General features: G+C 54.3%; 6 protein-coding genes across 6 annotated transcripts; 3 read left to right on the top strand and 3 right to left on the bottom strand.

Annotated features, from left to right (window-relative positions):
* Positions 1-509: 509 nt before the first annotated feature.
* On the bottom strand, positions 510-1,537 carry rsm25 (mitochondrial 37S ribosomal protein mS23). Its single transcript, XM_024854268.1, has 2 exons — positions 1,047-1,537; positions 510-981 (listed from the first exon to the last, which is right to left on the bottom strand). Exons 1-2 carry the CDS (start codon positions 1,475-1,477, stop codon positions 633-635), a joined length of 780 nt encoding a protein of 259 aa, XP_024709745.1. The 5' UTR covers positions 1,478-1,537; the 3' UTR covers positions 510-632.
* A 153-nt stretch (positions 1,538-1,690) lies between these two features.
* On the top strand, positions 1,691-4,404 carry P170DRAFT_397914 (pentatricopeptide repeat protein). The gene has a single exon (XM_024846196.1). The coding sequence runs from the start codon at positions 1,854-1,856 to the stop codon at positions 4,287-4,289; it is 2,436 nt and encodes an 811-aa protein (XP_024709744.1). The 5' UTR covers positions 1,691-1,853; the 3' UTR covers positions 4,290-4,404.
* A 201-nt stretch (positions 4,405-4,605) lies between these two features.
* Positions 4,606-6,612, top strand: P170DRAFT_452207 (putative RecQ family helicase RecQ). The gene is made up of 4 exons (XM_024851252.1): positions 4,606-4,725; positions 4,803-4,921; positions 4,987-5,021; positions 5,089-6,612. The coding sequence occupies exons 1-4, from the start codon at positions 4,646-4,648 to the stop codon at positions 6,538-6,540; spliced, it is 1,686 nt and encodes a 561-aa protein (XP_024709743.1). The 5' UTR covers positions 4,606-4,645; the 3' UTR covers positions 6,541-6,612.
* A 398-nt stretch (positions 6,613-7,010) lies between these two features.
* On the bottom strand, positions 7,011-9,082 carry P170DRAFT_346640 (KH domain-containing protein; the record flags this gene model as incomplete). Its single annotated transcript, XM_024843579.1, has 7 exons — positions 7,011-7,563; positions 7,627-7,835; positions 7,891-8,055; positions 8,120-8,172; positions 8,339-8,642; positions 8,715-8,794; positions 8,872-9,082. 7 exons carry the CDS (start codon positions 9,080-9,082, stop codon positions 7,011-7,013), a joined length of 1,575 nt encoding a protein of 524 aa, XP_024709742.1.
* Positions 9,083-9,632: 550 nt separating this feature from the next.
* P170DRAFT_452205 (acetolactate synthase regulatory subunit) lies at positions 9,633-11,065 on the top strand. Its single transcript, XM_024851251.1, has 2 exons — positions 9,633-10,515; positions 10,579-11,065. The coding sequence occupies exons 1-2, from the start codon at positions 9,719-9,721 to the stop codon at positions 10,754-10,756; spliced, it is 975 nt and encodes a 324-aa protein (XP_024709741.1). The 5' UTR covers positions 9,633-9,718; the 3' UTR covers positions 10,757-11,065.
* P170DRAFT_432079 (uncharacterized protein) lies at positions 10,988-14,395 on the bottom strand. The gene is made up of 5 exons (XM_024848185.1): positions 13,397-14,395; positions 12,388-13,341; positions 12,012-12,329; positions 11,770-11,948; positions 10,988-11,619 (listed from the first exon to the last, which is right to left on the bottom strand). Exons 1-5 carry the CDS (start codon positions 14,214-14,216, stop codon positions 11,278-11,280), a joined length of 2,613 nt encoding a protein of 870 aa, XP_024709740.1. The 5' UTR covers positions 14,217-14,395; the 3' UTR covers positions 10,988-11,277.
* Positions 14,396-14,858: the final 463 nt, after the last annotated feature.

Raw genomic sequence — 14,858 nt, 5'->3', positions numbered from 1 at the left:
TAAATAATAAATATAAGGCGAGCAATCGGCTGTTTCAACCTTCAAATCTGATCTTCTCGAATCAGGGCAAGTCGGGGGGGGGGGGGGGGGGGGGTTTTAGTTACTAGTGAAACGCGGAGAAAAAAGTGCCGCTGTCAAATAAGAAGCCACCGCAGGCAGATCAATCAGATGCGACCCGGAGTATCCATCGCTTAGAGATAAGGGAAGCAACGAGGTCTAGCAAGCAAAGAACGTCCAAGGGAATTCTGGCTGAGGACCGAGTGACAGGAGAGGAAGAGGAAGAAAAGCCGACCTGGTCGGAACGGGAGCGATAAGTTGCCTGCGCTGATTGGCCAGCGTCAAACACTTGGAACCAGCCATCTGGACGCCCTTTACGATCACCACTACCAGTATACTACCCAGGTACCGAGTAGTTCATAGTTCAGTTCTATTGAGAGCCAGAGGTGTATCAGGAACACAGAAGAAATCGGAAATGAAATGAAATAGAGACAACGAATATAACCAAGGCCAACATAAAAAAAAAAAAAAAAAAAAAACAATCCCGTACTATACATGAACCATCAAGGTGTACAGAGCCCCCTCTGGCTAACTGAGCGAAAATATTATACCAATCCCTCTTTTGATGTCCGATCTCATGCCACTTCGGCCGTGTTCTCCTCGCCTTCATCGGCTTCCAATAGATCATCCGCTCCCGTGTCTGGAGCACCAGCGAAGTTTGCCGCCCTCTGGCCCTGAAGCTGGGCCTGCAGCTTGGCCCATTCCTTCCAGCGCTCGTACTCCTTGTTCTCAAGTTCCATACCAACTTGCAGGCGGGTCGGTCCAAAGGTGGCACCGGTGGCTTCGGCTTCTTCGGCGGCAACTCGTCGCTCAATGTCCTCCTGCAGTCGAAGACGGTAGAATTCGCGACGAGCGATATCGTAGGCCTCACTCTTGGTCATGTCGGTAACGTTGTTGAGGAGCCAGAGCTGTCGTTGGATAACACTGGATCCCGGAAAGAAAGGGCGACCGTCAGCATTGTCACCGGAATCATTCAGCCACCGACATACCTCTCTCCGTCCAGCTTTCTACCCTTCTGCTGCAGCTGGCGCCAGTTGTGTCGGGTGAAATCATTGCCGGACGTTTCAACCAGCACACGAGGTCTGGCCAGTTCCCAGGGATGATCGCGGAAAAACTCCTGTCGCAGCTGGTCTTCCTCGTACTTGATCTGAACGGGTTGGAACATGCGGCTCGCCTTCTTCGGCTTCTTGGGCTTCTCCTGGGTTTCGAAAACGACCTGCGGCTCCGCGGACCCCGGCACCGTCCTCAATCGCTGGCGCACCAATTCATGCTGCTGTGGTTGGTTTCGGACGAGGACCTGGGCCGGAGGGATATCGGCGATGGCGTGAACCCAGGAAGGCACACTCGAGATCTTGCCGGCGAGCTTCTGCTGGATGGCGGTCTGGCGAACGCGCAGAGCCGTGAGGTTGTATTTGCCCATGGCGAACGGAGCGAAACGACGGGCCAACAGGTGGGGAGCGAGGCGAGGCGAGGGAAAGCAAAGCAACGCAACCTGAAGCGGACGAGGTTCTGCGGGTGAAAAAGAGGATTGGCAATGGCGGCCTCCGATTGGCCCGACCGCGGCTCCGCTCCGGTGCAAAGCCAGAGAGACGCCGGCAGAATAACATCAACATTTTCTCGCTCTTCCTTTCCGATTCCTCCCCCCTGTCCCTCTCCCCTCCACCTCCTTCTCTCCTCTCTTTTCTCTCTCCCCTCTCTCGTCGCTGGAGGAGCCCGTCGGCTCTTCCTTTGTCAAGCTGTTCGAGTCCTTCTCGGGACATGCAAGGCTAAGTCGATGCCACGATGTCTGCCATCTCATGCCTCCTCCCAACAGGTCCCAGAGCTCTCCCAACCTGCGAACACCGTCCTCGCCGGGGTTGGACTCGCGATTCCCCCTCCACCGAAGCTCGATGGCTAGTCCAGAGCCATTCGCTCACAATGCGTCCTTCCGAAGGTTCAATTCCAGACGCCCTCGCCCTACGGTTGCCTCTATAGCAGACATTTTTGTCGGCTCCTTGGTGATCGCCGGGTACTGCCATGAGCATTCCCCCCGTGGTAGAGGGCTGTCGACACTTTCGATGAAGACTGCGGGGGGTCATAGGGGCGGGATGCAGCCGCGGAGGACAGTAAATACCAGGCAATTGTCGCGACAACGTTTAGAGTATCTCGGGTCACCGGCTCAGCGGCCGGGGGTAGTACAACATTCGAAGACCTACCAGATGTTTAGCTCTGGTGTCGCGCAGCGGGTTGAAGATGACGAAAACGAGCCAACGCTCGCATCGAGAAGACAATCGGGGACGCCATTAACTGAGCAAGATCTGGAATCCGATCGATGCGAAGACGCAGGCGAAAATACACAGGAGCGAGTCCCGGAGGACTCGAATACGCGACCACCATCATCCAGCATTAGCTTCGGGGATTTCGATCGTGGTGTGGACGATAACTCTATTTCGGAGAATGAAATGGTGGATTGCCAGGCGGAGGAGACGAATGAACCGGTAAGGCACAGCTATAAAGGGAGGACGAACCCCCGAGTATCTCTCTTGAGATCGACAAAAAAACTATTTGCTCAAGCATTTGGAGAATCCCTTGACCGCGACTTGGCTGTGAGGAGCGTCATAGATAATAGGTGGATTGAACCGCGACCACCACGTGCGGATAACATACAAGATGCTACGGATATCTTGGCGGTCCAGAAGCTTCTTGACGCTCTGTGGGATGAAAAGAAATCCAACCATTACATTTTTCGCTTATATCGAGACCTCCCTCACCCGGGAGTTGCGTGCCTCTCGAAGCGCTCACGAGGTACTCTATTACGTCGATTCGCCAACCCCCCCAACCGTCGCTGGGTGGATGCCCGCCGCTATCTCGCCTTGGTGGAGGATATGATTGTCTCCAAACTCCCCATGTCTCGATCATTATGGAGCTCTGCCATTCACCTGGCAGGCCGAGCGTCAGGGAATGTCATCAAGGCGGACCTCGTGAGATCGATAGGTATCTGGCAGCAGATGGAGCATTTGGGTGGGATTCGGGGGGACGGGGTTGTATTCACCATTCTGTTCGACATAGCTATCAAAGCGGGCCAGTTCACGGTGGCGGACCGCCTCGTGGAGGAGATGACAAGGCGAAAAATCAGCTTTGGTCGCACGGGAAAGGTCTCCAAGATATACTACCACGGGCTGTTGCAGGATGCCGAAGGTATCCACCGGACCTTCGATGAGTTTGTGTCCAGCGGAGAAATTGTTGATACGGCGGTACTCAATTGTCTGTTGGTGTCGTTTCTTCGCGCCGGGGAGGCAGAGACCGCGGAACAGTTGTATCGTCGCATGATCCACGGCCAGAAAACCGGGAAACAGCGTCACATCCACGGACCCGGATACACGTCCGAGTTCATCGAATATCGAGACAAAGCTCGGGATCTCAATCAGGTGTTGCAATTGTCTTCGGCTCTGAGAGACCAACTACCAGAACATCACCGTGCTCTTCAGCAGGCCTTTCCCATGGTTCCTGACACGCGGACGTTCCACATTCTCCTTTCACATCATGCTTATGAAACCGGCAGCTTGGAGTCATTCATGTCGACATTGAAGGACATGGAAATGGCATTCACAATCCCCCCTCGAGGCATGATCTATCTGTTGCTGTTTGATGGGTTCGCCAACAACGGCCGAAAACGGAAAGGCTGGACGCCTGAGAGGCTGCAAGAGACGTGGAGAGCGTATCTCGCGGTCCTCTACGAATCTCGGGCTCGATTCCACGAGCGATTTTACAAGCCGGGGACGTTGGTCTGGCAGAACCCCTTGGAAAGCGGTGCTCCAGGAAACTCCCGTACTATAACACGGGCACCGAGTGGCTTATACACCCCGTTACCGTCAAACAACGTGGAAAGGGCAGACCCCGTGGAAGAAACGCCCGAGCCAGCAGCGCCAGAACAAACTGAACCGGAACATTCGACGACGGAAGCCGGTGATGAGGTGGATGCGGACGAGTTGCTCGGCAAATCCACACAGGAACCTCACCCTGAGCCCGACCATCTCACCGTTCTGGAACGTCAAATCGAGAACGGAGTATTTCTAGGCCGCCGGATGATCATCATCATTCTTCGAGCCTTCGGCACCTGCTGCGGGCCCAAGGCGGTTATGGAAGTCTGGCTGCGGATGGAGAAATTATGGCAGCCTCAGAAACGCAAAGCGCTGGACGTGCAGGCAGTCCGAGAAGAACTTGATTATCAAATGAATCGGAGGCAGAGTTGAGAGACGATTGGGGAAGGCTTTCGGAGCATGTACATTATAATAGACCTGTTATATACCCTCCGATCTTTTGCATATCTTGATCTTGTACAGTGAACGGGTTCGTGTTATAACAGACATTTTCATTTACTTTATTTGGCATACGCATCCTTGGGCTTGTTGATCCTGTTAATTGCCATGCTGTAAGCAAGTAATACTTAATCATTGATTAATTAGTGGTGATTGAAGTCGAAATCCATTAAACAGCGGACGTCACACGTGACATCGCGTTCTTCCTCGCGACGCGCGGTTTCCCCCGAAGTAAATCCATCCTCGATCTCTCGCACTTCTTCGATCCCCAAAGATGCTTGGGAAATAAAATGGTAAGCGCCAACTTCAAGCGCCGTAAGGTCGATTTGGACTTTTACCTGCACCGAGTCTTCCGCAAAAAGTCGTTCCGGTGAGTAACCCTTTTGAACAGTAGCATGGCCTTCATCAGCTAACGAAAACCCTCTTAATGTCGGGGACACTTGGTAGCCCTCTACAACGGGAGGTAGTTGCAGCAGCTGTCGAAGGACATGATGTCTTCTTGCAGGCGTCGACCTCCTTTGGGAAGAGCTTATGCTTCCAATTGCCTGCGGTAATCAACCATGGCGGTGGGTTTGTCCTCCACTATATGCATTCGAGAACTCTATCTGACTTAGATGATTGCTTCTGACAGTCACTATTGTCATCTCGCCGCTTCTCGCATTGATGGTAAGTCTAGCACGTGGATCAAGCATCTTGCCAGGGAAAAGATCCGGGTGTTAAGCGCACCATGCAGACAGATCAAGTCAACGCCCTTCAAGCCATAGGAGTCCCGGTGGCAACCATCAACTCGACCACGCCGCTGGCAGAGCGACGAGAGATCATGTCAGACCTTCTCTCGGGCCATCCCAGAACCCGTCTTCTCTACGTGACGCCAGAACTCTGCCAGACTGAGATCTTCCGACGAAACCTGCAGACCATCCATAGCCAGGGAGAGCTAACGCGCATCGCTATCGACGAGGCTCATTGCATCAGTGAATGGGGCCACGACTTCCGACCCGCGTACAAGGAGCTCTCCTGGTTCAAGCGCGTTCTTCAAACCCCATCCGTGCCCATCAGCGCCCTCACGGCCACGGCCACCCCGCGCGTCCGCTCTGATATCATCAATCTGCTCGGGTTGGACCCTGCGCATCTGCGCATCTTCAACACCCCGTCGGCTCGTCCTAATATCCACTATGAGATCCGCTTTCTCCAAGACTACGTCGAAGATGCCGCAGACCCGCAAGACTTCCAGATCAAGGATCTCGTCTCGTGGTTCAAGTCCATCCAAAGTCGTCGAGAGGCACGTTTGGGTGCCGCCACCGCGGCTTCCCTGCCCCCAATCTCTGGGATTGTCTACGTGTCGCTGCGCTCCGCCTCTGAAAAGCTCGCCAACGTGCTATCATCGGCGTGGGACGACAACATCCGCGCCGTGGCCTACCACGCCGGCCTCTCTTCTCAAGATCGCACCCGCATCCAGACGGAATGGACCTCGCCTCAACAGCGCACACAAGACACTGACACAAGCCATCCATCGCCGTCATTTTACGTTATCGTCGCGACGAACGCATTCGGTATGGGGATCGACAACCCGCACGTCCGCTTTGTCGTCCACTGGAGTCCCCCACGCAGCTTCGAGGGTTTCGTCCAGGAATCCGGCCGTGCCGGCCGTGACGGCCGCGCCGCCACCTCGATCGTCTACTACAACACACAAGAGCGAGACCGCGTCCTCGACCGACTCCGCCGCGACGTCGAGAACGCATACAACCGCGCCGGAGGCACCCGACCCGCAGGGAACGGGGCTTCGAACGAAAACCTCAACCCCAACGGCAACGGCAACGGCAATGGCAACAGCAACCGCCTCTCCAACATGGAAAACCAATACGCACGACTCAAAAGCTTCCAGAAAGTCATCCAGTACTGCGAATCGACCTCGCGATGCCGCCACGACATGATCAAGGAATTCTTCGGCGACCTGGAGCTGGAAATGATGGGCTCGCAAGGTCCCGGGTCCGGGCCTGGACATGGAAACGGCGCTCCCGGCAGTTCCTCGCCGTGCGACTTTGCCTGTGACTTCTGCAAAGAAGGACCGGGAGGACTGGCGAAGCGCAAGGCCAAAATGCCGCCGGAGAACGACCTGGAGAATTCCATGGACTCCGGGGTCGCGTATTACATGCGGGACATGTTTCCGGGGTCGTTTGGCTTCTGAGGTTTCCATTTCTTCCCTATCGTGTACAATAGATTGATGTCCGGTGGACGAGGATTTATGTTTACTAATGCGATTATGAAGTGAGTTTGAACAAAACGTGCCAATAGATCGAGCAATTAGGATTTGTGGGAGCCTAGACCCTCTACGTAGATAAAACCCACATTGGACCAAAAGCAGGCCTGCAATACAGAAAGGGAAATACTCGACTCCAATTTGTGTTATTCAGGCTTCGGGAGGGCGAATCAACCCCATCATTTGAACTCATAGGAAGGGAAGAAAGGATAGAATAGGTTTACAAAAACGGAAGCCACCACGCTTGACTTTCATGTCGAATGGCGGCGTATGCGGGCGCCTTGTTGAGACATCGAGGCCATGGACCAGCTCTAGCATGCAACGACGTTTGCTATGCACGTTCTAGAGGAGCTCTATAGTCCGGGCGGCGGAGGGACCTAATCCATTGCTGGTCAGTATCATCCATCTGCTTGAGAATCTGGGATTGGGGTTGTTGTCCTTACGGCGCTGTAGCCACTGCCACCAGGCGGAGGGGGAGGGGGAGAACCCGAGCCAGGAGGCGGCGGAGGCGGCGCTTCGCTAGCCGGAGGAGGGGGAGGAGGAGCAGGGCTCTGTGACTGTTGCTGCTGCTGCTGGGCAGCTTGTTGATAGTACTGGTAGTAGGCGACGTAGTTTTGGTAGCCGCCGTAGGCAGCGTAAGGGTCGGATCCGTAGTATTGCGCATACTGGGCGCTGTAGTCCGTCGGACTTCCTGCTCCGGACGCCGTGGATGCTGCAGGCGCAGTCGGGGTCGCAGAGGCAGAGGGCGAGTTTTGGTGCTGGTGGTTTCCGTATCCACCGCCGTAATTCCCACCTCCATATTGATAACGGTCTCCGTGCTGGCCGTAGCCTCCGCCGCCGTAGTTGTGCTGGGGTGGGTTCTCCTTGAAGCGTTGGTATTGCTCTCGGACATTGGCCAAAAGATCCTCGCAGAGCTCCTTCGCATTCTGGACCTCATTGGGGTCGGGCCCACTGTGTCACGGTCAAGTTAATGATAACGTTCAAATCCATCAAGATAGGGAAAGGAATCCTTACGCCACGTGCAGGAACATGGGCTCGTCGCTTTCCCTGCCGGTACTGGATTCCATGAACCCGGAGCCACGGCCCTTGATTTGGACTTTGCACCGAGTCTTCTGCTGGATATGTTTGACGTATGCGCCACCCTGTCCGACAACCTGCGCACGAAGGTTGAAGCCAGGAAGCGGCTCGAGGTCCACGGGGATTCGCTCCTCGGGCCATTTACGCTGCAGCACATTAGCAATTCACATTCAAAGACATGCTCGCTGAGCATTTCCGTACACGGCCATATTCGTCACGCTCCACCGGCTCTGGTTCCCGACGACGGAATCGCCGTTCATCGACCAAGTTGGGGAGTTCCTTCTTCATGAGTTCATCGATCAAGACCACGGCCTGCTCCAGCCCGTCCTTGTTCGTGCTCGTGACATGCAGGTAAAGCGGGGGATTCTGTCAAAAGTAATATCCCGGTGTTAGCCAAGGTTTCCTTCCTCAGAAGGGCATAATGACATACCGCAGCGGTGGCCATGCTCTTATCCGGGTAATAATTTCCTCGAGTGGTGACATCTTAATTAGAATAATCATGAGCTTCCTTCCTAGAATATAACGTTGACAGCAGTAGAACATGGAATGAAGGCGTACCGGCGCCAGTTTCTTCTTTAATCTAGATGTCACGTAGCGGAGGTCAGCAGATGCAAATGAGGGTAAGTGGGAAGCTATGGATGATTAAAACTCGGGTAAGCTTTAGCCACGACCAAACGAGAGACAGAAATGAAAGAACAGAAGCAGGAAAGAAAAGAGAGAATGGCCACGGCAGAAGGCGGTTTGCGAGCAAAGGTGCCTGGAATATCAGCGGATGCAACAGGAATAATTACCATCTTTTGAGTAGAGCCTTTAGTCAGTGTATAGCGGTTGCGCAGGTCATTGATCTCGATATCCCGGATATAATCACCATCGGCAACATATATCTCCTCATTCAACTTCCCTGAAGCATCTGCACCGGACGGCGAACCGGATTGGGGCGCGGGACTGTCAGTCTAGGTAGAGAATAGGATGGTTAGTAACCCGAACAAGCAAATGGCCGAATCGCAATGCGGTATTGGACTCACCGAACGGATCGGAGGAACATCCACGTGCTGGATTCCCTTCTTCGCTTGCAATTGGGCATTGATCTTGGCCGCAGCGGCAGCTGTGACGTTTGCCTCCAGTCAGCCTTCCCGAACCCACACACTCTCTCATGACGGACAAGGGAGATTCTTATCATACCGGCAGCAGCGGCGGGATCCGCAGCGGAGTTCTTCGGGGTCCCTGCGCTGGGGCTGCGCGCCTCTCGACTGAGAGGACTGCGAGTGCGAGTCGTTTCGGATTGTCGCGAGGAAGGAGAGCGAGAACGACGGTCGAATCGAGAAGGCCGGCGCGGCTCAGGCTCGGTCTGGTCGAAGCGAGAACGTTTGGGACGGCGGTCGTCGTCGGCCATGATGAGGTTATTGGACGGTCCAAACGGTGACCGAGGATGTCAAAGTGTAATGAGAGAAAAAAGGGAAGATGCGCTGCAGGGATAGGCAAGCCTAGTCAGACGGGCCAGAACAACACTGAAGGACTTTCTTTTCTCGGAGGTCTGTGGAGTTCAGACAATCAGTCCGGTTGGTTAGTGGACGCTAGCGCACCAGAGCCAATGGTAATGGCGACGTAGTTAAGATGGCGCAAGAGAGTGAGAGAGCCGAGGGGAGATTGGGGATTGACTAGCAGCCAGGGCAGAAGAGAACAGAATCCAAGGCAGGCCTCCAGCTGGTCTGATGTAGTCAATATACTCCGTCGACTCGACGACGAAGCGCAAAAAGTCCGAAAGAAGGAAAGGCGAAAGTCGCAGACGCTGGCGATCATGTGCCCGTAACGGCGCTAGGCCCAACCGGGGCTGGCGGTACTGTCACGGCGTACGTGACATACGCGATGAGTCAGCGCCCCCGACGTCGGAAGGCGAGCATAAAATGCGATCGATGACTGCAATCCTCATCTCTTACCCGTTTCCCCAGTCGACGGTCTCACCTCCTCTCAGTCCTATCTCCCCCTCAATTTGCTTGCCTGTCGGTTGCAGGTAACCATCCGGGAGATCATGGCTTTCCGGCGTCCCCTGATGCTGTCGTCGACAGCGTCGGCGCCTCTCCGGTCCGTGGCCTGCAAAACTTCTGGTGTCGCAGCCACGCTTCCCCGATTCACCACCTCTCGCGCCTCGTCCAGTTCGACCTCCGCCCTCGCCTACAAGGCGCTGCATCGCCGCTCTCCCCTTCCTCTACCCGTGTCGGATGCCTCCCCGCAATGGGACGCTCCCACGGCCGTCTCGTCGATTCTGTACGAGACCCCCGTTACTCCGACCAACCCGCCGAAGCGGCACGTTCTGAACTGCCTGGTGCAGAACGAGCCCGGTGTGCTCTCCCGTGTGTCGGGAATTCTGGCAGCCCGAGGCTTCAACATCGACAGCTTGGTCGTCTGCAACACCGAGGTTGAGGACCTGTCCCGTATGACCATCGTGCTGCAGGGTCAAGACGGTGTCGTCGAGCAGGCCCGTCGGCAACTAGACGATCTCGTCCCCGTGTGGGCCGTGCTCGACTACACGGATTCGGCGCTGGTGCAGCGTGAGCTGCTCCTGGCCAAGGTCAGCATCCTCGGCCCCGAGTTCTTCGAGGAGCTGCTCCAGCACCACCGCGAGATCACTACCCCCGGCGAGACCGTCGAGGGCCAGAAGGAGAAGGGCGAAGTTCAGGCCCGCAAGCCCGAATACCACCCTCGCAACCTGCCTCACAGTCAGGCGTTGAGACACAAGCACGAGCATCTCGATGCCATCACCCGCTTGACTCATCAGTTTGGCGGCAAGGTTTTGGACATCAGCACCAACAACTGCATTGTGGAGATGTAAGTTCTTCTTGCACCGAGATCAGACGAGGTAACGCAACGATTGCTAATGATTGTCAATAGCTCGGCCAAGCCCTCCCGTATCGATTCTTTCATGAAGCTCATCGGCCCCTTTGGTATCCTGGAGTCTACCCGAACCGGTCTGATGGCTCTGCCTCGCTCTCCCCTCTCGGAGCCCCATGAGGAGATCGAGAAGGAGGCCGCTGACGTCGTCGATGCCAGCACCCTTCCTCCCGGCTAAAAGAAGAACCTATGCCCGATATGAAGAAATTTGTTTTAAAGCAGCTAGTTCCATTGTAACATTTGCCCAATGCTTCGAGAATCAGGTATTCTGGACTCCTGCATTCTGTTTCTCTAATTATTCCTGTATCTTTTAATTGTCCATCGGCTCCAGTTCTGAACCCAATTGGATGCTGTGAATGCATACCTCATTGGTCTTGTACCTTTCTCAGTGAATTGAAACAACATCCTTGTATTAAGGTGATCGTGAAGATTAGACATCGTCCTGGTGCAAAATTTCCAAAAGAAAACGTTTCAAAGACACCAATATGATCACAATATGTTTGAATTGACCGAAAAAAAAATTAACCAAAGCCTGATGCAATCTTGACAGGCAGAAAATCAGCAAATCTATTCGTGAACGCCAACCTCCCCAGAACCCAGATCCCCGGGGACAGCACGAATGGCAATGGCCGGGGAATAATAGACAACCAGGGTAAACGAAAGCAAAATACGCCTGATAAATATAACGCCCAGGGAAGTTTAGATTCGAACCCGCGATTTGATCCCCTTGCCATGATATATGATGATATCGCTGTAGTTTCGAACCTGAACGCCAACTTTGGCCACCGCATCTAGTGCGAGTGAGCCCCCCAAGGCCTTTTTGAGGGCATCGTAGCCAATCCCATCGAGGTCCAAGTTCACGGGTAACCGAGGAGTCCGCGAGAGACCCGGCGGTATCTCGAAGGGGCGATAGTAATTGATGCTGCCAACCTCTTCGTCGTGCTCGTAGAACGCCTTGGCGTCTATCGAGGTAATCTCGATGGTAGTATTGGGTAAAGGCGACGATAGCGTGAATTCGGCCGTTGATGACCAGAGATGTAGCTAGTGGCAGTCTGCAAGTTAGCCAAAGCGGAAAGATTTCTCTTCTTGAAGCACAGTCCTTAAACAGAGGCACATTCCCCGTAGGTTACACGGATCTTATGAAGTGTGATCGTCGTGAAGAGAAACAACTTCCATGAAAGTAGATAATACCGTGGCATCTTGAATAAATCCCGGCCCCTGATCGTCTTCCGGCTCCTTGCCAGGAGCCCGTCGGACGGGAACCCTAGGGATCTGAACATCAAACCCGAGCTTAGACAGCGCTTTTCCAAGCTGCGGCAGCGAGGGGATTGTTCCGTTGTAACTTTGGACTGTGACGGTAGTGTTTGCACCTATTAATGAAAAGTGTCAGATGCGAAGCACATCACCCGGCGCGCATTTACTACTAAGCTCACCTGATATATATTCAGAGATTAACTCTCGGCCTGCACCCTGACCAGCAGGGCCGTCTAGTTCAAGAGGGCTCCATTTCAAGTCAACGGGCAGGCCCGAGTTCACACCCGGGACAAGCGTTAAGTCACGCGCAGTGACATGGGCGACCCTAGTGGTGTTGTAGACCAGCAGGAGATCCACAAATGGCACCGAGGCAGAGTATGGAGACGGGTTGGTGACATTGATTTTCGTATTCACAACGAACGATGATTCAGTCGTAGGCCCCAGCGCCAGCGATTCTATCTGCGGCTTGACTTGGTCGATGATGCCGCCATAAGGCGCTGTGTATGGGTCAATGACTAGCTCTTCCGGGTCTGATATTATTTTTCCACAACTTACGTTTCACATTGACCTGTCCCTCTGCTGGGATTCCACGAATGGCGAATTTCCCTAGTCCTGTGGAGACTTCAGCGTCCACGTTCGCGGCAACTGTGAGGTTGACTGGCTCTCCTTCAAAGATCAAGTCTTGGAGAACCTCGGTCAAAACGTCCTCATCTGTCACGTCCAAAGGAGCATTCTTCATGCCGAATTCCACGAGTAGACCAGGGGAGTCCTTCCCTTCGACGGTGGTCGAATTGGCCGGTTGCCATTTTGGCAACCTCAGAACACCGAGCTTATTCCCGTGATAGAAAACGTCGGCGAAGGCGCGAACACGGGGAACATCCATTTGGAGATGCAGCTGCTTCGGTAATCCAATCAGTACTTTCAACAGTGCGGACACCCTTGGCTGAGACTCCGGGGAGTCGGGATCTGCGAGAGGATTCGGCAGCGCAAAGTGAACGTCCGACATGGTGAAATTTCGGACGAGGTTATCCAGGGCGTGTCCCGTGAACGACAAGGGAACTGTCACGCTTTTCAAGATATCCACCATCCATTCGGGGGCGCCCAAGACGGGCGTTTCTGCTCCACGGACATAAACTGTGGTTGGAAGACCGCGAATATAACTCTTCACCAGGAAATCCAAAGGCGAGGTCTTCTTTCCGGGACAAGTTTTCGTCAGTTCGTCGGAGAGACCCCGAATGATCCCAACGATGTCAACCGAAGTCATTTGATCGGGGGTGACTGGAAACTCCTTGGTCGTGACGTCCGCGACAGAAATATAGGGGTCACCAGGTGAACAATTAGGCACTAGTACATTAAATCCCAGAGGGGGGATTCTGAGAGCAAAAGGTGAATTGACGAAGGAAGCGACCGAAGCGTCAATTTCCATGGCCCCTTTCCCTTGCGACGGATCTGCATCGTGTACATCGAACCTGGAGATGTTGACAGTAGGCAGCTGAGGGAAATCGTCTCCTGGTAAATCGTGTGAGTGACACCCCAACCCGGAGGGCTTATCCGAGAAGCTTACCTTCAAAGATGAAAGACTCCATCAATGTTTGCTCTCCCAAGTCCAACACTCCCGATCTTAGCTTTACTGTTGTCTTCCCGTTGACCCTTAACCGCGCAAGCCTTCCGTCTAACCAGTCCATCGCCACCGCGCGAATCCCCTTGATATCGCCGGCCACCAGCTCCGCCAGAAAACCGACATGATTCACATGGCCATTCTGGATGTTGACTTTGATCGAAGGTAGAGACGCCGTGCCGACGAGGATATTTCCGTATTCCGGAAGGTATACCTGGACGTCCGACTCGCCCGTCTCAACCTCTCTCCCAATCCAGGTGACAAACCGACCCAAGTTCCGCACTGAGGTTCGCTGCACGCGATCTGCCTTCAGCACGACGTCGCCTTGGACCTTGGTCTGCACTCCGTTCTCTGTGGCGGACTCAATGGACACGTTTGTGGGGTGGAAGACGGCCGCCTCCTTCACGTATTGTTTCACAACCGCCGGTGCCACAAAGGCAAAGATCAAGATGGCCAGAATAGCGGTCAGGGTAAGGACGATACAAAAAAGGGGCCAGCCCAATTTGCGTCGGGGAGTTTTCAGGTTCCCATCGGAAGAGGAGTCATGGTCCTCGGATGATGAGGACCTTCTCGTTTCAACGCCGCCATAGTTCCACGGCTCATCTTCCCGACGAAGGAGCAGAGGAGTCGATTCCGAGGACAGTTCGAATGGTCGGGGGGTTTCGGCCAAGTTCGAGGGCGATGACTTATCCGTCGAAGCCGATCGATGAATGGGAGGTCTGCTGTGGTCCTCCTGCAACAGAGGCCTACTTTCCTCTTCAGCCATGATGGCTGGGCCCGGGATGTGGGGAGGACGATGTGGAGAGACGACGATGACAGCGGCAAGAGGGATCGAATCGAGGGAGGGGTTGCAGATACTTTAGAGATAGTGGATAGGAGTCAAACGAGAGAGAAGAGACCGAGACGGCAATTAACGATTGAAAGAGTGCCGCAGCGACGGGAGGATGGGATGGCGTCTGGACCAGTTGGCTGGCGATGGTTGACGCACAGCACAGCTTCCCGGCGCTGGATTCGGCAGGGATCGACGGTGACCGCGCTAGGCCTGTTCGGGACAAGAGGCGGTGTGGGGAGCTGCCCGATCGGGACAAGGCGGTGAGTCCACTTGGTCTTTTTTCTCCGGAATTATCGTTAGTCGGGATTCCTTCCCTTCGCCGGTTGTGACTCCGTAGAACTATTAATTGCTGGGTAAGTTACTGATGCTATGGTAATTTCGATCTTGCATCAAGTCCATCCATCAGAATCCGACAGTCCAATAATAGATATCCTGCTCATCATAAAGAAAACCATGCCAGCGACTGCCATCGACCACACCACCAGGCCGGTGGGAGAAGCGCCGTTGGTGCCCGCATTTCACATGCCACCGAGCGCCGGCTTTCTCCTTCCTCGACGTCAGGCGATTCTTCTTCCT

This window comes from Aspergillus steynii, assembly GCF_002849105.1.
Source record: "Aspergillus steynii IBT 23096 chromosome Unknown P170scaffold_1, whole genome shotgun sequence".
In the NCBI taxonomy this organism is placed as follows: domain Eukaryota; kingdom Fungi; phylum Ascomycota; class Eurotiomycetes; order Eurotiales; family Aspergillaceae; genus Aspergillus; species Aspergillus steynii.
This window is presented reverse-complemented; position numbering and strand designations above follow the sequence as displayed.

Excerpts from the sequence above, each read along its gene's own strand:
- rsm25 (XM_024854268.1), bottom strand. The coding sequence starts at position 1,477 with ATGGGCAAATACAACCTCACGGCTCTGCGCGTTCGCCAGACCGCCATC. Across the intron at positions 982-1,046 it reads AGAAAGCTGGACGGAGAGAG|TGTTATCCAACGACAGCTCT; the intron begins GTATGTCGGTGG and ends TCCGGGATCCAG.
- P170DRAFT_452207 (XM_024851252.1), top strand. The coding sequence starts at position 4,646 with ATGGTAAGCGCCAACTTCAAGCGCCGTAAGGTCGATTTGGACTTTTAC. Across the intron at positions 4,726-4,802 it reads TTCCGCAAAAAGTCGTTCCG|CCCTCTACAACGGGAGGTAG; the intron begins GTGAGTAACCCT and ends GACACTTGGTAG. Across the intron at positions 4,922-4,986 it reads TGCGGTAATCAACCATGGCG|TCACTATTGTCATCTCGCCG; the intron begins GTGGGTTTGTCC and ends TGCTTCTGACAG.
- P170DRAFT_452205 (XM_024851251.1), top strand. The coding sequence starts at position 9,719 with ATGGCTTTCCGGCGTCCCCTGATGCTGTCGTCGACAGCGTCGGCGCCT. Across the intron at positions 10,516-10,578 it reads AACAACTGCATTGTGGAGAT|CTCGGCCAAGCCCTCCCGTA; the intron begins GTAAGTTCTTCT and ends GATTGTCAATAG.
- P170DRAFT_397914 (XM_024846196.1), top strand. The coding sequence starts at position 1,854 with ATGCCTCCTCCCAACAGGTCCCAGAGCTCTCCCAACCTGCGAACACCG.
- P170DRAFT_432079 (XM_024848185.1), bottom strand. The coding sequence starts at position 14,216 with ATGGCTGAAGAGGAAAGTAGGCCTCTGTTGCAGGAGGACCACAGCAGA. Across the intron at positions 12,330-12,387 it reads GGGACAGGTCAATGTGAAAC|CGCCTTATGGCGGCATCATC; the intron begins GTAAGTTGTGGA and ends ACCCATACACAG. Across the intron at positions 11,949-12,011 it reads AATCTCTGAATATATATCAG|GTGCAAACACTACCGTCACA; the intron begins GTGAGCTTAGTA and ends TTTCATTAATAG.